We start from the raw sequence: 26,183 nt of genomic DNA, 5'->3' as shown, positions 1-26,183 counted from the left end.
CCAAGAACTGTAGCAAGTTTCACTCCAAAGGCACATCGCTGATATATGATTGTTTAGATCAGTGTTCTTCAACCACCGGTCCATGGACCAGTGCCAGTCCACAGAAATTTCCTGCCATTCCACAGGGCCAGCACATGCATCAGGCCCAAAATAGTGTTCTTCAACCGCCGGACCACGGTGCGATTGATGTGGTGTTATCTTCGAGCCAGCTCCCTCTTCCTAACTGATTCAGTGCACAAAGCCATGGGCAGTGGCTCCTACGGGCATCCTGCGCCTGAACTGGAAGCCCTCTCTCTGACGTTGCAACGTCAGAGGGAAGTCTTCCAGATGAGGCACGGGATGTGCAAGGTGCAATTAGTACTATTATAGGGGCGGGGTCTGGGGTGGAGATTGGGTAGAGATGGGCGGGGTCTGGCCCACGACTTAGCCCAGTGTTCTTCAACTGCCTGTCCACAGACCGATGCTGGCCCACAGACTAATTCTTTTTATTTCTGCCGGTCCATAGGTGTAAAAAGGTTGAAAAACACTGATTTACATGACTTTTGTACTTCTTTGGTTGCTATTAAAGAGTGGTTCTTTTGAAGACCAAGCTCACTTTGCTCCTCTGGATTTATTGCAGAGTGGATTTTCTCTGGGCTGAACAAAACCCCCAACCATTTCTGATCCCAGTATTAGCAATGCATTTCTCTATATAGGACAGAAAACAACACACATGGCAACTGATTTAGTTTAATTTTAAATATTTTTTTTATAGTTTAATTATGTTTGAAAGATCAGTATTTTTGTAAATAATCATGTAAAATGTATGAACAATAGCTCACATTCGCTGCTTAGAGCAGTGGCCCACAAAATTTTCAGTCGGCGACACACTAAACCCAGTGCACAGATGTCAATGTGATGATGCCATGTGCAGGGGCCTATCTGGCTGCAACCCTGAACCTGCCATTTTGGTGGGGGGATCTTGGAGGAGGGGAGGTGCCAGCTGCATGTCCTGTAAGCAGTCAACCAGCACCTCTCCTTACTGGAATCTGCTGTGGCACACAGTTTGCGATACTCTGGCTTAGAGGGAACATAGGCTGGTGTCTATGTGCTGATCAAAAGGCTTTCTCTTCCATAACTATATGGAACAAGCTCAACAACCACACGGAATGAGGCCTTCGTTGGATTTTAATAAAACTGCTTTGAAGTGGGTTGAATTAAGTGGATCAGAAACTTTTTTTGTTCATGTGCAAATTGGTGCTGAAAGGAAGAACCGAAACCCAGATTAACTCTTGCCTAGTGGAATTTGAAGACCACCCAGCCAGTCTCATTTTCAGAATATCCTCAATGAATTTTGTGAGTATTTAAAAAGACTTCTCGCCCACCAAGCCCATTGGTTGTTACTGTGCAGGTTACAGCGCAACACAATTAAATAAAAATAGTCAGAATACCAATCACCTGGTCCATCATAATGATTTAAGTTTTTATTAGGATTTGTTATCCTACATATCAAATAAACTAAGTTTATATTCTCAAAAAATGAAGTGAGTAGGACTGGTGTATCAAACAAGGACACGACAGTGCAGGGTCAAGGGAAGAACTCCAAATGTTTAAGAGAAGGGGGTAGGACAAAGCAAAAGGGAGGGTCTCTGTATCTTGGTCCCTCAAATCGTCCTAGAAATTAGAAAAGTCATGCGTATGCATCATTAAAAAGAAGATCAATTTTGAATTTTGCCAAGGAGGTTTGAAGTCCTAAATGGGGAGGAAGGTGATTCCATAATTCTGGACCTTGAACAGAGATTTGCATACACTACCTCCTCAGTGTGCAAATTTCTCTCATGCGTAGTTGTCGTGGAGATCCTGGAAACCCAATTGCCTGTGGAGTGTCCCCTTGCCAGTCAGGTTTTCAGGATATCCCCAATGAATATGCATGAAAGGGATTTGCACACAATGGAAGCAGTGTATGCAAATCATTCTCATGCATATTCATTGGGGATATCCTGAAAACCTGACTGGCAAGGGGGTACTCCAGGACCAAATTGGGAAATAATGCCCTTGAGGACTGGGGTTGCCCAACCTGGCCCTAAAGGGTAAATTGAGGGAACACTAAGCAATGCATCTCAGAGAGGAAGAAGTGACGAAAAAATGTGTCACAAAGAAAAAGAGATGGAGAATTTGTAGGGGAAAAAGAGACCATAATATGTGACTTCTTAAACTTTTCCTGAGGACCCCACTATTGATCAAAAACCTGCATGGGAGAGCCAGAATGTGCAAATTTATCTTATGTATCCTGAAAACCTGGCTGGCAGTGCTCCTGGCCCTAACTCAAGCCCTTTCTTCCCCTGCCCCCTTTTACTTCAGGAGAAAGAGAATCTGAGAACAGAACACTGCAATCTCACCCAAATACTCTGAACTAGTCCCAGTCTTGCCTTGCTTCAGGTCTGGATTTCATAACCCTGATTTTCTTTAAAAAAAAAACCAAAACAACAACAAACAAACCATGACTACCCAATCCATGCACAAAATGGGACAAAATTGTGGCTGGATTAGCCTTTTGAAGTTGACTTGAGTTGAGAATGGGAGCAGAGGGAGAAGGGCAAAGATATAACTAGTGAAAAAAAAATACCTCTAGTAAAAAATATAATTCTTCCTGACCTTTCAGAAAAGGAAGTCCAGGTTATGGAAGACAGGGGAAGAGAAGCAAAGTTCTGTGTGAATTATCAAGGGGAGTAATAATTATTTTAAAAAATAGAAAAACACAGCCATAGGCCCTAGTGAGATTTGAACTCACGACCCCTGGTTTACAAGACCAGTGCTCTAACCCCTGAGCTATAGAGCCTTGTGTAGTACCTGTGATTGCTCCTGATGACTCAGACTTATATAGCCATAGGCAAGTACAGTATAATTATGCTTTTTTGCATAGCCAGTTTACTGAAACAAGGTCACAGGTCTATAGGATCCTCCCTTCTATGCCCTTACAGTTCCCAAACAAATATCTTCCCAATAACACATGCTTTAAACTTCTGAATGTAGCAAGTGGAAGAGAGGCTGCAGAGGGAGCACCCTGGAGATCAGGAGGAATGAAGAATGCCAGGCTATGCCTTGAGGTTCTTTACCCCAGCCCCCAACATTTCAAAATGATTAGGGGTGCCATACTCAATACAAATTACCCCATATATGTAATATGCACAAGGCTCTGCTGACCACTCACTGACATCCAGAAAGCTGACTCCCCTTCAACATGAGTTTCAAAAGGAAGGAAAATCATCTCTGGAAAGCAGATGCATTTTGCAAGACAGTCCCTCCCTGCCACCAGTGTTTTCAGGCTACGGTTTCTAATCAAGACCCTTGATGGGGGCAAACTGAGTACAGAATAGCTGTTTAATCTCAGCAGAAGGTCTTACCCTATGTACAGAAAGTGATGAGAAGTTTGTCAGCAGTAGATTCAAAGTCAAGCAAGCCTAGAAGATATGTAGCAGGGGTTATTGTGAAGTCTAGAACTGTAAGATCTACCCCACTCCTGAGGGTTATCTATCATTAGGTTGTCTCTCCTTCTCACTGTGTCTCTGCTCTCCCTTTGATCCTTCCTGCAGGTGTCATTTTCTGAATCTGTCCGTGTATTGCCAAAGGAATTCTCTGGTTCCATCCGTTCTATGCCCGGAACAGACTGGCTGAATCAATACTCAAGCTCCATCTCTAGCAGTATTCAAATCCCAAGTTAAAAGCCCACTTGTTCATGACCCGTTGTATCGGGCAATGGTGCGCCCGCATCTGGAGTACTGCATCCAGTATTGGTCGCTGTACCTTAAGAAGGATATGGCGATACTCGAGAGGGTCCAGAAAAGAGCGACACGATTGATAAAAGGTATGGAAAACCTTTCATATGCTGAAAGATTAGAGAAACTGGGGCTCTTTTCCCTGGAAAAGCAGAGACTTAGAGGGGACATGATAGAGACTTACAAGATCACGAAAGGCATAGAGAAAGTGGAGAGGGACAGATTCTTCAAACTTTCGAAAACTACAAGAACGAGAAGGCATTCGGAAAAATTAAGAGGGGACAGATTCAGAACCAATGCTAGGAAGTTCTTCACCCAAAGGGTGGTGGACATCTGGAATGCGCTTCCAGAGGGTGTCATAGGACAGAGTATTGTATTGGGGTTCAAGAAAGGATTAGATAATTTCCTGAAGGAAAAGGGGATAGAAGGGTATAGATAGAGGATTACTATACAGGTTCTCTGGACCTGATGGGCCGCTGCGTGAGCGGACTGCTGGGCATGATGGACCTCTGGTCTGACCCAGCAGAAGCACTGCTTATGTTCTTATGACCCCTAATTCCCACTCACCGTATGATACCTATCATTCTTGCTGCAAGAAACTCCCCAACCCCTATCTCTCCCATTTGTTCTGTCTGCGTGTCCTAATTAGATTGTAAGCTCTTCTGAGCAGGGACCATGTTGAATGTACAGCGCTGAGTAGGCCTGTCAGTGCTATAGAAGTGTTAAATAGCAGTAACAGGTTCATATTGTCTCTGCTCAGATTGTATATCTGGCTCAGAGACAGGCTATCAGGGAGTTTAAAATTTTTTTTTGGGGGGGGGGGGGTCTATTTTTCCCAAGATTTTGGGCTCAGTCTTTGATTTCTTCGGCCTCTCTCTGTACTTCTTCCTCTTGGTGTGTTTGTTTTGGACACAGAGCAGCCATAACAACCTGCCCTGTAACAATGGAAAATGAAAGTGAAACAGTTTACATAAGGGTCTCCCTTTCCTCTGAGAGCTACAGAACAAGAAAAGGAGATTTTTAGGGGAATTCCAACAAGAGAAAGATGGAGGAGAGAGGAGAGGGCCACAGCATTTATGCTAGGATCCTGGGGAACCCACAGGGGGACATCACCAAAGCTCTGAGCTTTTTCTTCGCCAACAGGAGGAAGAGTGGCGGAGGGGAAAACCAGGTCGAGCCTCTGAGCTCCACCTTGTACAAAATATGCTTCAAGGAGAAGGAAGGTAAGGAGCTGGCGGAGGGGAGAGGATTGACCCCCCCCTGGTGCTAGACATGATGGGGACATGATGGAGCCCAGGTCAGGCCCTAGGGAGGGGTTCCCAAGGCTTGCTTGCAGGCTGACCCTCTTTCAACTGGAGGCAGGTTTGGGGCCCCTAGTAACATGGGAGCCCAGGGCAGTTGCCCTTTTTCCTATCCCTAACACCGGCCCTGGATTATATCAATCTTAAATCAGGGAAAGAAGGACCCTGGATAGTCCGGAAAGCTCACAGCAGTATCATAAAGGAAGAGAAAAATAGTTGAGCTAATCCAGTCCTGGTTTTGCCCCATGCATGCAGGGAGTTGGCATTTCAATTGTTTACCTCTGTCTGTGATCCCCTCACCCTCTTGCAAAGTACAAGAGCCAGTCACTTTTCTTTCAGAGGGACTGTTTCGATGTTTGCTTTTTAAAAATTTGGTTTGCGATGCTATTCTCTAGAACCCCCCCCCCCCACACACACACACACACACACACACACACACACTTTGACTACTACCTCGGGCTGGTGGCTATAGGACCTGCTACAGAGGGACAAGACTGTTTTGCAAAACCACTAAGCTATAGCCACTCTCCATCTCCCCTCCTTATAAGGCAGGTCTCTCATGTCCAGGCCAAAGATGTCAAGGAGGCTAACCACCAGGAAATAATGCTTCTCTTACACCAGAATCAAAAGGAAACAGATTCTGTTAAAAGCCAGATCATCTGAGGCCATTGTGTCTGAAGTTGAGAGTCTGTGGGAGATCTAACAGAAACCCAGGGAGATAAAGTGATTCGCACAGAGAGTGACAAAGCCAGGGATTACTTCAGAGGCACAGGTAGAGCTCTCCTAGGACAGGGGTAGGCAATTCCAGTCCTCAGGAGCTACAGGCAGGCCAGGTTTTCAAGATATCCATAATGAATATGTATGAGATGGATTTGCATGCACTGCCTTCTTGAGATGCAAGTCTATCTCATGCATATTTATTGTGGATATCCTGAAAACCTGACCTGGTTCTGGCTCTCGAGGACCGGAATTGCCTACCCTTGTCCTAGGACAAGCAGAAAAAAGAGGATGGATTAAGACATCCGGGCAGGGCAGAATTAATTCATCGAGGGCCCCTAGGCACACAAGTACACTTGACCCCCCCGGCCCCACCCCACCCCACCATGCACTCAGGCAGAAACAGGAAGCTGCGTTAGAGGGAAGCTTTGGGCAAGCAGCACTGCTTGGACAATTACAGTTCCCGTTGCCTTTCTTACCCACATTGCTTGCTTGTCTTACTTTCCAATCGGGGTGGGGCCCGTGTTGCCGATCCGGGGGGGGGGGGACGGGGGACGGACGCATTGCCGATCGATGCTGGAGGGGCCCACCGTTTGGAGAAAACAATGTTGATGCCCTCCTTCATTGGGCCCCCTGACCATTTTGGACCCTAGGCACGTGCCTACTTGGCCTATTGGTTAATCCTGCCCTGCATCCAGGTTTTACTTCATCAAAAACAGTGGAAGTAAAAAGGACAGATTGAGACTTCCGGGTTTTACTTCCATTGAAAGCAATGGAAGTAAAATCCGGATGTCTCAATCCATCCTTTTTCTGTAGCCATATGGAAACCCTGGGGCAGGGGTCCCCAAAGTCCCTCCTTGAGGGCCGAATCCAGTCGTGTTTTCAGGATTTCCCCAATGAATATGCATTGAAAGCAGTGCATGCACATAGATCTCATGCATATTCATTGGGGAAATCCTGAAAACCCGACTGGATTCGGCCCTCAAGGAGGGACTTTGGGGACCCCTGCCCTAGGGGGTCACAGAGAGAGCTGGGGATTAGAACCGAGGCACAAGGAGATAAAGTGAATTCCCTGGGGTTGCCCAGAGAGTCAGTGAATAAGCTGGGAATTAGGAGTGAGGTTTTACCTTGGCATCTAATTTCTATGCAACTCCCATGTCTCACTAATGCTCTCAAGCAGCAAAAAAAAAAAAAAAGAAAAGAAAACCCAACAGTTCCACAGTGAATAGAAAAAACAAAACAGAAGAAACTGTGGTGAAGATGTTCTTGATGCCGGCTTTTATTCAATCTATTTTTTAAAATGCATAAAAAATCCACTTATGCATAAGGTGAAAAGGACCGAACACGGTCAGTGTTTCGATGAATACGCCTTCCTCAGGGGTCCAAATGTGTGGATCAAAAAAAGGCAAATGTGGATGTTGAGAGATCAACATGAAACCAAGTACTTAGGTTGTGCAGCCAAATCTACGCTCCGATATAACGGCCAGATTTTGTTGCACAACGTATGTACTTGGAAGGCGTGCTCGTCAAAACACAGACCGTGCCGGGACCTTTTCGCCTTACGTTATATGTGGATTGTTTTTGCATTTTCAAAAATAGACTGAATAAAAGCCCGCATCAAGAACATTTCTTTCTAAAATTTCTTGACCGCCTATAACTAAGCGGTTTACACCATAAAACATTCACAATGGTTCAGAGGGCAACATACAAGTTTCAAGTTTATTAGGTTTTTATATACCGCCTATCAAGATTATTTAAGCGGTTTTTACAATCAGGCACTCAAGCCACAGTTTCTTCTGTTTTGGTTTTTCACTAGTGCTCCCTCCTGCTTTCTGCTTTTCTCCTCCTCTAGCCCAGGAGAAGGTCCTCAGGAAGGAAAATCATGAAATCAAGCTGTCAAGCACCCAAGAGTCCATTATGGTACAGGTCACGCGTTTGGAATCCAATGAAGCCGCTGCCGGGGCCACGTTCAGATCGTCTCGTGGCACGCCTGACCACACAGCAGGTAACTCAGTGATGAGGTTCTGAAGAGTTAGGCCTGGATTCTTCAACCGCCCTTCTCCTTCTCCCTCCCGGGTCTAGGACAAATCATCACGACTGTTTCAGTGCATCCAGCTCGGCACAGCCATTTCAGCGCTAAATCCATGAACCATCCTAGATCATTTCCAGTGTCTTCTTAATTTAAAATGTGCAGTCAGAAGTGCTCGGCTCTACATTTAAAATGAAAGGTCAGAACTTCTTTTCTAACTCAACGTTTTAATTATATTTACAGCCTTTTCCAACAAAGCTGCTCCCGCCTCTTCCATGCTTCCCAGAAGTGCAAGCAACCCTGTGGCATACTGGGATTTGGGTCTCGCATTCTTATTCATCCTCCGATTCAGCGTTGGGGAGGGAGCAATCCCTCCTTAAATTTGATTCACTGTTTAGGGGGCAATGCCCCCCTTCCCAAAATTCTTCCCTTCCTCTCTCCTCCCTGCCCACGATCCAGCATTTTTCCATCAAGCACTCCTACAAGAAGGGGACAATTTAGCGCAGATGTTTCTTCACAGCCATGCTGAAATGTCCCTCGATGAAACAGCCTTAATGACTCACCCCATTCCGCTCCCTCCCCTCTCCCTGGGTTCATGCTCTCATGCTATGTAAATACAGTAAATCCTGAGGATCCCATTTAATTTTATTCAGCTTTTTCTAGGTAGTCCATACCTCTTCCACTGCATGACAAAATGTACATTAAGTGTGGTAACTGGGAGATAATAGAGACTCACTGGAAGAGAAACTGGAAGAGAGGGGCTGGGAAAAACCTACCTTCCTTCCCAAAAATAATATTAACTGTAAAAACTATCTGGAGGAAATAAACACAGAAAAATTCCTTTAGACATGGAGAAAGATTCATCAGAGTGAGGATGTGTGCCTAAGAATGGTCCCATGCGGAGCCACTCCCACTGTTACCAATCAGGAAGGAGGTGCTACTGGGCTGAGTGTAATCAGAACTCCATGCAAGCATCACACTGAGATATATATATATATATATATATATATATATATATATATAAAGAATGACAGCTGGAGTTAGGGTTTTAGAGCAAGGCAACTTTATGGAAGCATTAATAAAAAGATGCGCATCTAATATTCCATTAAAAAATGTGAAAACCCAAAATATTGGGACAACATTTAAAAACTTTAGTCGGGACAATATGCATACATAATTTGTATGCCAACTTGATGCGCTTAAGGTGGTTTTTCAACCACCTAAACCTGTGGGCATAGATGTGGCCTCATTAAGAACAGGGAATTTGGGGACTGGGGGGGGGGGCTTTCCAGGGGCATTTTATGAAGCGGAATGCAAAACTTGCTTCATCATTTTGAAATGGATGCATTTCTGTTCATAGCTTTTGCCACACAAAAACCCAAACAATTTTGAAATAGGAATTGGTGTAGCTTTGAAAATTGTCTTGCTTTGTGCATGCTTGAATAAAAGCACATGATTTTACCATTAGACACCTTGTAACTAATTAATACAATGTAAATGAGAGTGGAACAGGGGTGTCTGTATATGAAGAAATTTGCCTTCTGTTTACCCGAGTAGGCAGAAGAGAAGTAGCATTGCATTGATGTACAGAACATAACAGCCAGTGGCATACCAAGGGGGGGGAGGACTGCCCCGGGTACACACCCTAGGGGAGTGCACAGCCGGCCGGGTCCGGAACCTCCTGGGACCTGCACTTCAGCGTGGCTGCCGGTCCACCCCCACGGCCAAGAAAAAGGCTAAGAATCCAGCGGGAGCGGCGAAAGCGTCCTTTAAGGAACACACTCCCGATCTGGCTCTATCCCTCCCCCGGTGTACTAATCACCTTTGTTTTACTTCAAGCACAAATTACAACACAAGTTGATGTGGTTAAGTGAACACTCAGACCCACAGCTGAGGTCCGGTGAAACAAGTTCACGGAGCAGCTATTAAGGAGACCATCATTGTTGTTCACAGTCTCCTCCACCAAACAAAGACTAAATAACAGCACATAAACTTGAAGAAAATAAAATAATAAATTTGACAGCAACTTAACTTTGAATGGTGTGGATGATACACATAACTGCTCCGGGCTCCTCCGTTTATTCACAATACCGACCCCCCAACCTAGGTTTCACCCGCTGGCTTCTTCAGGAGGGGTACGGCACAAACACTCCATACTGCTCACACACGCACTGCTGACAACTATCCCTCCCCCTTCATGACCCCACCGGACAGCGTTCTCAGCCATTGGATGACCTTGCCTGGGCGCAGCGGGGGGTGGGGGCAAAAAATGATGGGCCCCGGGTGTCACATACCCTAGGTACGCCACTGAGAATAACCTTACTGGTTCAGAGCAATGGTCCATCTAGCCCAGTATCCCGTTTGCACAGTGGCTAATCCAGGTCACAAGCACCTGGCAATAAACCCAAAGAGTAGCAACATTCCATGCTATCATCCCAGCGCAAGCAGTAGCTTCCCCCAAAATACAGGCCCTAGGGAGCTTTGAACTCATGACCCCTGGTTTACAAGACCAGTGCTCCAACCCCTGAGCTATAGAGCCTGCTGGAAGCCAGTTCATCAATACAATGGATAGTAGTCAGGTACACTTAAGTTTTTCCTAATTTGTCTTAGTCTAACTGTGGTACCTGGGGCAATGGAGGGATTACGTGACTTGCCCAAGTAGCAGGCTGGGATTAAACACACAACTGCAAGGTGCTGAGACAGCAGTTCTAACCACTAGGCCACATCCCCACTCCGGATGATGAAATTGTATGGGTAATGTTTTCTGTTTGTTTCCAACAGCAGCAGCAGAAGAGGTGCCTGAGAGCTCTCACATCGAGGACTCCCCAGCTGTGAGAAGCAAATCTTTGCTGCCCAACCCTTGTGCCCTTCCCCTGATAGAGAAACACCTCCAGGAGAAGCTGGGACACTTGTGCCCGGGAGTAACATGGTCGGTGGATCCTAGCCAGTCCCATCTAACTTTTGAAGGGACCTCACTAGCTGTTCTTCAGGCTAAAACTGCTCTTAAACAGCTGCTGGGAACAGTGATAAAGAGACACGTGGTACTGCCAGGCTATGAGTTAGCGTTCCTCCGGACGCTAGGAAAGATGAACTTTCTAGAAAAGAAACTCCATGATGTGGAACTGGAAGTAGTCCTCCAAACTAACAAGACCTCAGTCATTTTACTTGGGCTGGACATACAGTCAGTGAAATTGGCCAATGATGTCATTGGTGACCTTCTTGACCACAAGTTTTTGGAAGGGGTTAAGGACTGGGAGTTGCTGGGTGAATCTGGGGGTGGACACACACTTATAAACTCCATGTTGGAAATGTTGAACCATCCTCTTAAGCAAGTGGACATTAGGGTCATCCCTGTGGGGACGCTAGTGAACTTCCTTGTGGTGGGATGTGCTGTAAGTGTGAAGATTGTGATAGAGGAACTGAAAACCTTCCTGGACACCGGCAGGATGGATGAGCCAGTGAGCCCAGCACCAGCATCTATTATGTCACTATGTGACCAAGAGGAGGACAGCTTTGAAGTTCCTACGCTCAGCCTAGCAGAGTCCTTCGACCAGTTCCTCACTTTGACCGACCTGAAGGATGCCTTGAATGGAAAAGTGACCTGGAGCCAAGCTCCTCCCCCTTCATGTGTCATAGTACTGAGGGGGCTAAAGCAGGATGTGGATCAAGCTAGGCAGGAGATGACCAGGAAACTCCGAGCCCTTTTCAGTAAAGAGCTGGTCCTGGATAAGCCTGGGGCGCTGCAGTACATTTGTAGCAAGGGGAAGGATTTCTTGGCTTCGCTGCTGGAGACTCATAAGTGTCTGGTGTTGATTCAACACAGTAAAACTGACTTCAGGGATGCGATAGAGGTAAAAAGAACCAACACGTCAAGTTCTTTCCATAGTGCAATGTCACAACAGATCACAAAGAGAGAGAGAGGCCACTAACGTTGACGGGGTTTAGAGCTCTCGCTCTGTTGGAACTTGTGTTTGGTTGCTAAATAATTTTCTTCTACTTTTTAGGAATTTTGGTTACCAAAAATTCAGCAGGTACCAGCGGCTCCAGGAGGTAAGATCCCAGATAATTCATCCCCTCCTTCTACTGGGAATCTTAAATGAATAATGAATGTCGATCATTTCCAGAAACCTCCCCATATAAAGTTTCATACGTTCATCCAGCATCGTTCTCTATCATGTGCATAGGAGTCCTTCACTGATGTTTCTACCTTGAATGGGCGTCAATATCTTGTTTTTTATTTTCATTTTAAATTCTTTATTGATTTTCAAACCACAAATGCGCAACTAATGAATCACATATATGTACATTACATAATAAGCGCAACAAAACTTACAAATATTACTGCAACAAAGAAATTTCCCCCTCCCTCCCAGCTAATAAACAAATAAATCAAAACCTTCATGAAACCATTCATAATATCCCTGGACCAATTCCATTCCATTCCCTTAAACCCCCCCCCCCCCCCCAGGATGTGTATGTTTACTTGTTTATAAAATAAATTAAATCATTCCTCTTTAAATTATTCCTATTTAGTCAATGGCTCCCACACCTCTATAAAATTCTTCAATCTTCCCTGTTGTATAGCCATACAAAGCTCCATTTCATACAGGGATTCCCACCAGAATGTGTAGTTCAACCTATCCCAGTTTTTCCAGTTTCTTAAGTTAAGCTCATAAGAGTACCAAATAAAATGGTATCATAAGATAAAGACACTGGATTCTCTAACATATTATTTACTTGATCCCAAATAGACCTCCAAAACTGCAGAATCAAGGGACAATAGTAAAGTAAATGATCTAAAGTACCAGCATCAAGATGACAATGCCAACATCTGTTTGACTTGGAACTATCTAATTTATGCAAACGAACAGGGGTCCAGAAAGCTCTATGCAATAAGAAAAACCAAGTTTTGTCTCATAGATGCTGACATCGTACATCTCATCCTCCAAGTCCAAATTCGTGGCCATTGAGATGCAGTAATCAATATCTTGTTTTTATTGCAAAGGGTAGACAAGTTCCCTGGGGATCTTGCAGAACTTGCCTGCCCCATGTGATTGGAACCATGATATTGCTGAAACACCTCCCCATGGTAGGAACATGGATGGAGGACTTCCGCACTCCTTAAAGGAAACATTGCTTTCTCCTAGAGACAAGACCAAAAAGAAGTGACAAGTGAGTCAATACTTTGAGAATCTAGCCAATAATTCTACTATATAGACAATATACCAACTACATCATAGAAGCCCTTAATCAGAATTTTGAAACCCCGGTCATTGCATATAAATTGTATTAATTTACATATTTGGTGATCCTTATTACTGGCAACTAGTAATATTAAGTGACTCCAGTCACTGAAACTCCCTGTTCTCTAATTCATAACAGGATAAGACACCTGGGAAGATGCGTGATATTTGTTCAGTGTTGGTTTCCAGAAAACAGAGCAGTTGGTAGCTCTTGGGGGCTGGAGCTGCTTTGATGCTAAGCTCTTTGTAGTATAAATATTGCATCCAGTTGGGGTTGATTCAAACCATCCCTTAACCAGAGCCTCAATGAGCTTGCCTCAGATCCAAGCCAGTTCTGATTGCTGTTGGATGGGATGGGTGGGTGGTAATGCCAGAGTTCTGCAATTCACTTTCTTTGTCCTTATGTGTCTATGCCTTGGTTCTCTCTTTATTTATCTGTGCAGGTCTGAGATTTCATTCCTTTCAGCAGCTAGGACACAAGGCTTGTTGTGTCCATGTTAAAAATGTTGCAATCAAGAACGAGCTGGGGAAGATAGAGGCCGAAGAGACAGACGTGATTCTTAATCTCCTGAGTTCTGGCTATGATATCACAGACAGTAAGTTACTTTCTAGAGAGACACAGGATGGGGAAGGAGAAAAAAGAAAAAAATGTGGGAGATTAAACCAACTTAGAAAATCAGAGGCTTCCTCTGAAAGAATGTCCGGAGAGGGAAAAGGAGAAACTGCACAAGCCTCTATGAGATCCTGTCACCAGGCCAGAAACAGGATCTGAGCAGGTTTTGCTTTTTTTGCGCCCTTTCATTTTATACTAAGTCCAACTTTGGACATTTCCCGCAAGACGTCCAAAGTCATTTTCGAATGGGACGTCCAAATAATGTTTTTTTGTAAATCACCAATTTGGACGTCGTGGCCGCTAGAACATTGAGACCGCCAGGACATCTAGCTTTATTTGCTGTTTTCGACCACAAAAACATCCAAGTTAGAAGCGTCTCAATCAGCACCATTTAGACATGGGAACATTCTAAGGGACTGGCAACACAATCATGCCAACAGAGCAGAGGGCACTGCCGTGAACGTCACATAAAGGGTACCAGATGTACATCTCATCATAACTCCCTTATACTGTATGGTGAGCCCTCCCAAATTCCCAGAAAACCTACTATGCCTACCTATCTACCACCCCAATAGCCCTTATGGCTGCAGGTGACACCTATATGGCAGTATAATAGGGTTTTGGTGGGCTCATGTTTTCTACCATAAATGTGGTTAGAGTGGCTTATGGGCCTGGGTCCTCCTCTCTATGGCTCACTAGCACACCCACAATACAAAGGAAACACATAACCCCACGGGTGAAAACATAAACCAAAAAAGAAGTGGGGAAGGGACACAGTCAATCAACTTCAGGGACAATTTATTAAAACTATATAAATAACTGATACATATATAACATCTACATAAAACAATGCAGGCATAACAAAGAATCTTTCAATCTTTTTTTGTGCTGGATCCCAACACGGTCCGTGTTTCGGATAAAGAAGCCTTCTTCAGGGATGTATAAATGAAGTCCAGTAGGTGGCGCCAGAATCCAGATAATAAAACCAAAAAGGAATACTCTTGGTATCCTGTTAAGGGCCATTTTAGCAGCGATGTCTTTCAGCTCAGGCAGAAGCATGCAGTGTTCTATAAATTTGTGTTTTAAGGTCCCTAACAGGTTATCAAGAGTATTCCTTTTTGGTTTTATTATCTGTATTCTGGCGCCATCTACTGGACTTCATCTATACACCCCTAAAGAAGGCTTCTATAACCGAAACATGGGTTGTGTTGGAGGGAGTCCAGCATGAAAAAGGATTGAAAGATTCCTTGTTATGCCTGCATTGTTTTATGCAGATGTTATATATGTAAGAACCAACAAGGTCTGCAGTCAGGAAAATGAAGACGAACCAAAACAAGAAAAAACTGCAGACGAGCGTGCAATGATGCAGGCAAAGTTTATTATAACAATAGGTAAAACGCGGTTAAAAACATCACATAAAAACAAATGGACCCGACACGGTCCGTGTTTCGAAAAACACCTTCATCAGGGGTCCCAGATGGAAAAAGAGTCAGTTGGAACCGCAAGCAAGCAAGTTTTTTCAGCAAGACACACACAGACTTTCTTTCAGAGTTTCTTCTATACAGGCAAAGGTTTGCTTGCGCTTCCAACTGACTCTTTTTCCATCTGGGACCCCTGATGAAGGTGTTTTTCGAAACACGGACCGTGTCGGACCCATTTGTTTTTATGTGATGTTTTTAACCGCGTTTTACCTATTGTTATAATAAACTTTGCCTGCATCATTGCACCCTCGTCTGCAGTTTTTTCTTGTTTTGGGATGTTATATATGTATCAGTTATTTATATAGTTTTAATAAATTGTCCCTGAAGTTGATTGACTGTGTCCCTTCCCACTTCTTTTTTGGTTCACTAGCCCACCCACTAGGCTAAGACACCTACTAGGCATTCCCATAGCAGGTGCTGCTGTTCTAGACACAGGTGTGTACTGTTTCATTCAAATATTGGGGGGGGGGGGGTAGGAGGAGGTCAGTGACCACTGGGAGAGTATGGGGGCTTCATATCTTCATGCATCCAGTAGTAATCTGGTCAGTTTGGGTACTTTTTGGCACTTAGACTCTTCTAAAACAGGTCTAGATCAGAACATCTAAGTTCCATCCAGGAAATCCTGCAAAATGTTTGATTATCACTGCAAGACATCCAAGTCTAAGCTGGCCGAAAGCCGCCCAAAACACACTTTATGAGTTAGATATCCTGGAGGGTGAACATCCTGCAAGGAGTCTAAAATATTTGTTTCGAAAATCAGCACATGGACTTTTTGCCGAGAAAAATGTCCAAGTGCAGATTTAGATGGTTTTTTGGAAGTTTTTGTGTTTTGAAAATGCCCCTAAATGTATTCCTTTAGCAAAAGAGGTACAGATTGTCATGCCCAAAAAACACCTTCCTAAATCTGAGAGAAGAGAGAGGGGGGCAGAAAGAGAGAAGAGAAGAAAAGAATATGATAGAGAAATACCGAGATTTCGTATAATCACCTTCTTTTGTAGAGCTCAGAAGTTGGTGTGGATGGGCTGTTTGGTCTTTCTCTGCTACATCTATGATTTTCGGGGGTTCTCATTATCTCTGTTAATTTCCCAGCTCCCCTCTTCCATGCTGCTGGAGACTCGGTCCAAAAGGAATTCAGGAGAAAAGGTGAGATCCTAGTGTATGAAGTTACTCATGAATTCCCTTTCCTATTTTCTCTTCTCAACCTTGACCTCCGTCGTAGGGTCTGTATGAGCTCTGGTGGTTCTCCTTCATGTGGAAAAAAACCCATCCCTGAGGAATGAATCTGAAAATTGGCCTAGAGCTCTCCAGCTGACCAGCATTTAAAATTCTCTTTGGCGTTTTTATTACTTTGGTTCCTTTAGATTGGAATGGACACAGATCTCATTTCACTAGGAGTTCAAATAAATTAAAATTTACATTTCCTTCCCTTAGGGGTAAAAATAGAACTTTCAAGAGATTTAGCCACTCTTTCATTTTCAAACTAACTGAGCTCTGGAATGAGTTACCGCTTTCACGTAGAAGTCTAGGCCCCTTCATTTTATTTTGGAAAGCTCAGAAAACTTTCTCGTTTACTAAACACTTTGGAAACTAAGCCATTCTAAATTACATTCCTCTTCTATATTTATGTACTATACTTACATTATTGTAAACCAAGTTGAGCATCTTTTTGGATGAAGACCCGGTCTATAAAATTAAGTTTTAGTTTAGTTCAAAGGTTGTGTAGTAGAGTGTGCTGGGAGGCAGAGATGAGTCACACAGCCCTCCCCCCTCCCCCCTCCCCCCCCCGCGCCTCATGAAATCTCCAGGAATGGAGAATTTTCCTTTCTTAGACAGCACAGAGAAATGAAAGGTCTTAAAATCATGGACTCTTCCTCTCAGCACAAGGCGGGCAGGATTCCTAATCACTCTATCTAAAGCAAGGGTTCTCAACCCAGTCCTGGGGACAAACCCAGCCAATCAGGTTTTCAAGATACCACAATGAATATGCATGAAGCATGTTTGTCTACAGTGGAGCCTGTGCATGCAAATTTATCTCATGCATATTCATTGTGGATCTACTGAAAATCTGACCAGCTGGATGTGTCGCAAGGATTGGGTTGAGAACTCCTGCTTTAACCGTCAACTCAGCATTAAACTGAACTCATAGTACCGCTCAACTGTTATCCTTAAAAATTCAGATTCATGGAGGCTTTGGAAGAACTCCAGAAATACTGCCTCCAGACTGTCTGGGTAGGGTCTGCTCACAGTGTGTAGCTTTAAGGGTCTTTCAGGGTGAAGTCTCTCCACTTGCTTTTTTCCAACCTTGTTAATTACCTTTAAAACTAGAGCCTCTGGTCAGCCAGAATTTATTAATAGGCTTTTAATTCCATACACTTCCCAGCAATCCCTTCGTTCACTTTCCCAACATCTGCTTTTCGTTCCCTCCTTGAAACACAGCCTTACTCAGCATTTGAGCATTTTCTCAGTGACTGCTCCATCGTTATGGAATTCCATCCCAAACTTTTTTTTTTTTAAAAATTATTTTAAACCATTTACAAGTTACACCACTTGTTAAAAAAAAAATACAGTGCAAAAGAATAGAAATATCAGATAAATACTTAGGAGAATAAACAATACACTTATTAATAGGGGACAGATTCAGAACCAATGCTAGGAAGTTCTTCTTCAACCAAAGGGTGGTGGACACCTGGAATGAGCTTCCAGAGGGTGTGATACGACAGAGCACGATATCGGGGTTCAAGAAGGGATTAGAAAATTTCCTGAAGGAAAAAGGGATAGAAGGATATAGATAGAAGAATACTATACAGGTCCTGGACCTGATGGGCCGCCATGTGAGCGGACTGCTGGGCATGATGGACCTCTGGTCTGACCCAGCAGAGGCAATGCTTATGTTCTTACTTCCTTAGACCACTATAATTCTGGTGGGGGAGGACTAAGAAAGGTTATGGGAGAACCTTTAATAGGTTAACATGTATAAAGAAAATATTTTTTAAACAATGTCAGTTGTTATCTACTTGAGATCCAAGAAAGATCTCAGATGTTCTGGTTGAAAAAAGACATATCTCAGGCCCAGATATTTAATTACACATTTACACGGATATGCCAAAAGGTAACTGGCACCTAGCTTCTTAGTTTCCATGAAAATTGTTTTCTTCTCTCCTGAGTGGATTTAGTGACGTCAGGATACAGCCAAAGCCTTTGACCACCATAGGAAGAAGTAGGATCATCCCAAACTTTCTGAGAGAGATCACATCTCAAGGCACTTTTAAGTCCCAACTTAAATCTTTCTTGTTCAAAGAGGCTGATGGACATTCAAAAAAATGTAATGCTCCCCTCCCCTCTATACTCAACCTCCAAATCCAATGTGTTATTCCTTCCTATATTAAGCTCTTGTAAACCGCGCCGAGCTCTATAATTATGGAGAGGATGCGGTATATAAACTTAAGATTTAGTTTAGTTTATGACCGTCCTTATAAGGATGTTCCTTTTTTTTTTTCTTCCCTCTTGTTTTTCCCACGTCCCCATGTCTCTACTAGAACATAGAAACATGATGGCAGATAAAGGCCAAATGGCCCATCTAGTCTGCCCATCCGTTGTAACCCTTATCTCTTTCTCTCTCCGAGAGATCCCACGCGCCTATCCCAGGCCCTTTTGAATTCAGACACAGGCTCTGTCTCCAGCACCTCTTCCGGGAGACTGTTCCACACATCTACCACCCTTTCCAGATTACTCCGGAGCCTGTCACCTCTTAGCTTCATCCTATGCCCTCTCATTGCAGAGTTTCCTTTCAAATGAAAGAGACTCAACTCATGCGCATTTACATTATGTAGGTATTTAAACGGCTCTATCATATCTCCCCTCTCCTGCCTTATCGTAACTTTATCCCTGCCTCCCCTAATTATTACTTCTGCGGGTAACGTATTCTATCTATTTATACCTGTTTTCATGGATTATGTACACCTCTTTGAATTGTGCCTAGACGGTTTATCACATTTTTTAAATAAACTTGAAACTATCTGTGACTTTCTCTATGTGTTATATTTATCCGACTATCCCTCTGTGCGTATCTGAGTCTCTGTATGTGGCTGTGTCTTTCTCTTTGGGGTCCTTTTACTAAGGCTCGCTAGTGCATCTTAGCACGTGCTAAATTCTAACACGCGGCAACGCATCCATGATATCCTATGCACACGCTACCATTTAGCGTGTGCTAAGACGCACTAGTGCGCCTTAGTAAAAGGACCCCAAATCTCCCTCTCTCTCTGTCTTGTGATTATCTGAGTCTGTGTTTATCTGGTTCTCTCTGTGTGTCTGTCTCTGTGTTGTGTATCTTCATGTCATTAGAAAACCAAAAAAAACTCTGTGGAGTGACGATGTTCCTAAATGGAATTTATAAAGTTTTTATGGTTTTCTCTGGATTTTCTTCTCTGTGGATATTTTGGGGTCAATTCCTTTGGTTTTCTTCATGTCATTAATGCATATATGGGGGTGTCATTTAATATCTGTTTTGCTTTTCTGCATTTTCCCCCACTCTTTCCCTCTCAGAGAACAGATATGGATGCACATACACAGGGGCTGGCAAGCTGAGGTGTAAAATTATCATCCATGTCAGACTGAACTGGCAGACGGACCAGCAAGACGTGCTGAGGAATATCCTTGAGGAATGTGACAGGAAACGGGAATACCGATCAGTCTGTCTGTTTCTCTCAGACACAGGTAGAGTCACTGACATCCGAAGAACATAAGAATAGCCTTACTGGGTCAGATCATCTAACCCATAGCCCATCTTCACAGTGGCCAATCCAGGTCACTAGTACCTGGCAAAAACCTAAATAGTAGCAACATTCCAGAATCCCAAAGAGTAACAAAAGATTCTAGAACCCCAAAGAATATTAAGATTCCAGAAAGAATCTAAAAGAATAGACAGATTCCAGAATCCCAGATAGTAGCAACATCCCATGCTACCAATCTAGGGCAAGCAGTGGCTTCCCACATGTTTGTCTCAATAACAGATCATGGATTTTTCCTCCAGGAACTTGTCCAAACCTTTCTTAAAAACAGCTACGTTAACCACTCTTACCACATCCATCTGTTTCATCAGCTGGAAGAGGGGAAGTTTTATTTCATCAACTACTAAATAAACCCCCAGAGACTCCATCCTGGAAATCCATTCCCCAAACTCCCAGATGCCCTTTGTACAGACCTCCCAAGTCCAAACCTCACAGAGATCTCTTTGAGGGCTCCTCAAAATTTCTGTGAACACAATCCCCAAAACACTTCCTCAGACTTCTAAGGAATGTCTTCACCAAACATCTCAAGATCACCACTTCTCCAAACCTTCCAGGAGACTCTTCTCCCCAAACCCACCACAACACTCACTTTCCAGTGTCACTAAGGTGTCCTAACAGTGGCTTCCAAACCAAGCCAGTGTGAAGCAGCTACACTAGGAATTAAGTTTTAAGCAAAACGCTCTTTATATCACCTTCCAAATTTTGTGGTATTCTAAAGGGCAGAAATATTCCCATATAGATGTAAATCTGTGCTGGAAAGAGCCTGCATGCTGTCCCCCCCCCCCCCCAGCTTTCTATCTGCCATCCTCCTGAGACCCCATCTCCCTTAGCTCCTCAGTCCCCAGAGCACCCTGTCCCCTTGAAACTTTCATCCCTCTGGTACCCCATTCTCCAGTGCTCCCTCCTCTGTAGTCTTTATTCCCAATCCCCCAGGCCATTTCCCTAAAGGCCCTGAGAGCACTGCTCTGAATTTGATTGGCTCAGCAGGCAACAGGCAGAAGCTGCTCAGCCAATCAAATTCAGATCAGTAATATCGATCTTCAAGGGGTTCAGAGAATCCCCAGCCCAAGATCCCTGCTTTTTTTTTTTTTTTTTTGGGGGGGGGGTTACTTTTTGTTTGATGCTGTTTGACTGGTTGAGCAGGCTGCCTACTCAACAAATCAAACTGCATCAATCAAAAAGTAAACAAACAAAAAAAAAATAGCAGGGCTGGAGAGCTGGGAATTCACCGAATCTCCTGAATGCCCTCACCGCAGGCCACTGGGTCTGAAAGGAGCTGAGCAGTATTTGGGAGTGGGCTGTTGGAGGAAAAAGTGACCCTTTTACTGTGGTGCTTTAGGTAGCAACCTGCTCTGCCTCGTTAGAAATCTAGGTCCGATTTTGTTGCCTATCTGTATCCCCAAGATGTGGCTGCTGGAACCCACTCACCTTGCAATCTCTACAAACCTGCCACGTTTGTCACGGGGAACAACAGCTCAAGAATGTCATTATCTGTATCCTTTCTCCCTTAGGGAAGGTCCCTCCGCAGGAGGCTGCTGGAATCCTGGTTAATGCTCTGGCCATGACAGCAACCCAATTGGTGAACCTCACACTGATAAAGATCGTTGCCAGTGAGGAGAGACTCAGCAAAGCTCTGCAGGAAAAGCTGGAATCCTGCTGTGGACAGCTCGTGCCACAGGAGCCCAGAAAAGGCAGCTTTCTCCAAGGTACGCCCTTCACAGCCAACATCACAGAGCTGATTGGAAAAGAAATGCTTCTTTTGCCTGAACAATTTGCAAGGATCTGTAGTTTCCTGTATACGTGTCACAAAGTCTTAAAATGTGGGCAAAACCTGATTTTTAAAAAGACCTTCAAAAATGAGCAATTTAAGCCACTGGTAATTAAAACGGGTCAAGATTAGGGATTATGGTTTATTAGATTTTTTTTTTTAATTATTTATTTTAGTATTTATACACCACTTATAGCCTCACGTGGTTTAAATGCAGGTATTCAAGTATAAGGTCTGAGAATTAAGTACTCCCCTTGGGAAGCTAGGCACCAATTTTGGAACTCTTTTTCTGGATTGACCATCAGAGCTGTCATCGTATTACCCTTGATGTCCTGAATGTCATCAAAATGTCTTCCTTTCAATATTTCTTTTATCTCTGGCTAAAGAAAAAAAAAGTCATTGGGTCCAGATCAGGTGAATAGGAAGGGTGTTCCAATATGGTTATTTGTTTACTGGCTAAAAACTCCCTCACAGATGTTGTAATGTGAGCTGGTGCATTGTCATGATGCAAGAGCCATGAGTTGCTGGCGAAAAGTTCAGGCCATTTTCATCTAACTTTTTCACGCAGCCTTTTCAGCAGGTCCAAATAGTAAACTTGGTTAACTGTTTGTCCAGTTGGCACAAATTTATAATGAATAATCCCTTTGATATCAAAAAAGGTTAGCAACATCGTCTTGAATCTTGATTTGGACTGACGGAACATTTTTGGTTGTGAAGAATTGATTGCTTTCCACTGAGCATTTTTTTGACGCTTTGTTTCAGGGTCGTATTGGTGCACCCATGTTTCATCGCAAGTGATAACTTTTCCCAAAACATCGTCTTGCCTCTCCAAAAGATCTTGGCAAACTTTGACTCTCCTTTGCTTTTGTTCATCGGTGAGGTCCTTCGGGACCAATTTTACACACACCTTTCTCATGCCAAGATTTTCAGTTAAGATTTTCCTGTTTCTCTATCGATGTTTCCTTGGTTCACTATGCTTATTACATTACATTACAGATTTCTATTCCGCCATTACCTTTCGGTTCAAAGCGGATTACAAAAAGAGTTATGGAAGAAGGGTTACAATGTTAGATCAGAGAAGGTTTCCAAGAGAGGGAAAAGTAGGATCTGGGGTTATGGAGGGGATGGTAAGAGGGGGGTTAAGCTTTATCATGGTATTAAGCTTTATTAAGGGATTTCTTGAAGAGTATAGTTTTTATTTCCTTTCTGAACATCTTGTAGTCTTATCACAGTCAATTGACGATTTTGACGCACAATTTGACCAATTTTTGCAATGTTTTCATCAGTTCTGCTCGTTACTGGTTGCCTTGACTTCTCTTCAACAGGAATGCTTTCTCTCCCCTCAGAAAAATGTTTAATCCATTTGTACATTGCCATTTTCTTCATGGCATTATCCCTTTAAACTTGGACTAGCATTTCATTTCCACTCTTGCCAAGTTTAACAAGAAATTTACCTCCCTTTTGCAAAACCACAAAAGCTATTTTTAGCACTGCCATCACGCTGAATGCGGTGCACTTGCTTCAATGTGGTTTTGTGAAAGGGGAGGGGGGATAATATTGCTCTATTTCAAGCTCCAAAAACAACAACAAAGGAAACTAGATGGTGCTCAATCCTTTTATTATAAAACAGACTCGACAGGCGTTTAAATTTCCCCAACTATGGAATGAACTTCCCCTAATTTTGAGGTGTCCCTGTTCCTTCCAACTCTTCCGGAAACTTCTAAAAACTTTTTTATTCGCTAAACATTTTGAAAACAAACTCTCATGTATTTCAGTTTACTTTATTTTTTTAAATTTATTGTTAACCGCGTCGAGCTTCCTTTGGTTGAAGACCCGGTATATAAGGTTACGTTTTAGTTTAGTCTAGTTTGTAGAGCCTTATGGGCTAAAGCGAGTATCGTGCTTCTGAAAAGTTTTAGAGCCTTGGGGGAAATTTTTTGGGATTTTTTCAGGAAATCAGCCCTTTCTGTAAGGGGAATCAGATTATGTGGTATTCTAGAAAATAAAAAATAAAAAAAATACATCAAAGGAGACTCTGGCAAAATGGAGAGAGTGCAGGGATTGAAAATACCAGAGGCTCCTACGAAAAGTAGATAACATGGGGACTGAAAATACCATAGAAACTCTGACATAATGCAAAAAGTGTAGGGGGTTGAAAATACCAGAGACTTCTACGAAAAGCAGAGAGCACAGGAGATGAAATAGCAGGAGATTCTGGCCTAAAGCAGATTGCAGGGCCTGAAAAAGTCAGAGGAGACTCCTGGAAATGCAAAAATTGGCATTCCAAATACGAGGGTAGTTTGGAAAGTTTGGTAAAAAAAAAAGCATGTTAAACAACTAGCCTCTATCGAGGGTGGTACACTTACCCCCTGTTTTACAAAGGTGCGTTAGACGTTGTAGCATGCGCTAAATTTACATATGCGCTAACCTGTCCATAGACTAACATACACACGTAAAAGGACCCCATAGTCCACTGAGTTTCCAATTTTTTGTAAGCTATTTTTCCTGGACTCAGTGTATAGCCCTCGGTGGAGACAAGTTGTTTAACATGCTTTTATACCAAACTTTTCAAACTACCCTTATAAGACTATTTTAAGGACTTAATCCAAAAAGGTAATATAAGCCAGAGAACAAATTCATATCAAGTTTGTATTGAATTACCAGACCTCAAATACCCAAGGCACTACTTAAAGAATTTTCATGCCCTTACTGGGGTGGTAAATTCATCATTGGTCTTGGTAAAGTGACTTGTGCTGTAAATATTTTTAATGTCAATTTCAATAAATATAAAGTGCATTCAGTGCATAAGGTGCTAGAGGAAGGAAAGCACTTATCTTTTGTGCCCGACGGCTGCCCACCTGTTTCACATTCGGTTTCATCAGGGGCTATGCCTCCTTCTATTATTGCACCAAAAAATATTTACAGCACAAGTCACTTTACCAAGACCAATGATGAATTTACCACCCCAGTAAGGGCATGAAAAATTATTTAAGTAGTGCCTTGGGTATTTGAGGTCTGGTAATTCAATGCAAACACATTTCTATTTTCATCAATCTTATTTGAGAATCCAAAAAGGAACAAAATTCCAGGTCTATCTTAATAATAGTTTATGAACTTTTCTTCCATGAATTTGTTCAGACTTTTTTAAACCCAACTTTACTAACTGCTTTAACCGTCTTTAGCAACTCTGTAGGTGAACAGCTTGTTTATAAACCAATCCCTACATAATGTTCAATTTCTTGATTTTGTAGCTCTTTTTAGCCACTTCACTTCCTCTGACTCTTCCAAAGAAAGCTGTCAGGCCACTGAGGACAGCTGGCAGCAACTCAAAGCAAAATCCTCCAGCAAGCCTGCTGTGCTCCGACTTTTCACTGAGAAACAGGAGACACTGATGAAGGTGACCCAGACAATCAAAACACATTTTGACTCACTGTATACTGAGTGTATCATCCAAGACTCAGCCCTCGAACATCTAACTGTCAGCCACCTGGAGGAAATATATCTTAAACTGCTCCGCACAGGTGTGGTAGTCTCCAAGGCAAAGGACTGTCTAAAGCTGCAGGGCACAATCTCGGAGGTGGAAGAGGTGAAAACCTTGGTGGAGCAGGACCTACGCGAACTGAAGACAACAAAGGAGAGAGAGGAAAACAAGTGGCTTCTTGTTCCTGCCCAATGGCAGTATGAGGAGCTGCAGAGACTGAAGGACTTCAGCACCCTGGACAGCTGCCAACTGGAGCGAGGTTATAGGCTGGGGCTAGCAGAGGTCAGTCTGAAGTGGGAGGGCACCAGAAAGATGATGGTGAACTTTCGGGCCATGCAGGGGCAGGTACCAGAAGACAACAAGTGCTTTCGTGTTCAGAGGAAGGAGAGGCTAACAGGTATGTGCCTGCACAACTGTTGATGTTAATGGCAGTAACAGGCAAACAGACAGTGGCGATGTCCAAAAACACTTGATTGTTTCATGCGATGACTCGACAAGACTTCTGAGGCAGGCCGTTTGGGCCGAAACACGTGCGTGCCAATTGCATAAATAAAGCTGAGTGTTGAAATAATCAAGTACACCTGTGTTTTTGGACATCGCCACTGTCTGTTTGCCTGTTACTGACCCTTGGAGGTGACTCTTCTAGTTTTCTTTCATGTACAAAGTACTTGTACAGAGACAAGAAGCAAAGACAGCGGGGGGAAAATGGTAGAGTCCTGCTGCTCAGCTGTCAATACTGTATCCATGCTGTGCATATATCATTGTGATGCCTGTATGTAACTCTGCTGAAGGCCCATTCTTCAGCTGTCCGTGCTGTATTCATTCTTTACATGTATGAGTGTAACGCCTGTACGTAGCTCTGTTCAAGATCCACTCTTCAGTTATCTGTGCTCTATTCATGCTTTACATGTACAGGACAATGCCATTCAGATACCCATAAGAGATGGTCTTTGTTCCCTGGAGTTTACAAACTAGTCAAGATACACAGACAGGAAAAATAAGAGGTTT

The 26,183-nt window shown here is 43.4% G+C and overlaps 1 protein-coding gene and 1 non-coding gene across 7 annotated transcripts in view; one reads left to right on the top strand and one right to left on the bottom strand.

Annotated features, from left to right (window-relative positions):
• Window positions 1-2,745: 2,745 nt before the first annotated feature.
• TRNAT-UGU lies at window positions 2,746-2,818 on the bottom strand. Its single transcript has one exon. It is a non-coding gene; the product is annotated as a tRNA-Thr (tRNA).
• Window positions 2,819-4,726: 1,908 nt separating this feature from the next.
• Window positions 4,727-26,183, top strand: part of LOC117349912 (protein mono-ADP-ribosyltransferase PARP14-like) — a 31,314-nt gene continuing 9,857 nt past the window's right edge. For 3 of the 6 annotated variants that reach the window (XM_033923630.1, XM_033923631.1, XM_033923629.1), the window contains exons 1-9: window positions 4,727-4,978; window positions 7,626-7,778; window positions 10,584-11,653; window positions 11,807-11,852; window positions 13,489-13,641; window positions 16,229-16,282; window positions 19,682-19,852; window positions 21,438-21,632; window positions 24,946-25,572. In XM_033923630.1, coding sequence (XP_033779521.1) covers window positions 4,801-4,978; window positions 7,626-7,778; window positions 10,584-11,653; window positions 11,807-11,852; window positions 13,489-13,641; window positions 16,229-16,282; window positions 19,682-19,852; window positions 21,438-21,632; window positions 24,946-25,572 — 2,647 coding nt within the window. In that variant the 5' untranslated portion in view covers window positions 4,727-4,800. Of the gene's footprint in view, window positions 4,979-7,625; window positions 8,002-10,583; window positions 11,654-11,806; window positions 11,853-13,488; window positions 13,642-16,228; window positions 16,283-19,681; window positions 19,853-21,437; window positions 21,633-24,945; window positions 25,573-26,183 lie in introns of those variants that run through there. The other 3 variants (XM_033923632.1, XM_033923634.1, XM_033923633.1) reach the window with 3 other exon arrangements.

The sequence above is a fragment of the Geotrypetes seraphini genome, chromosome 16, assembly GCF_902459505.1.
Source record: "Geotrypetes seraphini chromosome 16, aGeoSer1.1, whole genome shotgun sequence".
In the NCBI taxonomy this organism is placed as follows: domain Eukaryota; kingdom Metazoa; phylum Chordata; class Amphibia; order Gymnophiona; family Dermophiidae; genus Geotrypetes; species Geotrypetes seraphini.
This window is presented reverse-complemented; position numbering and strand designations above follow the sequence as displayed.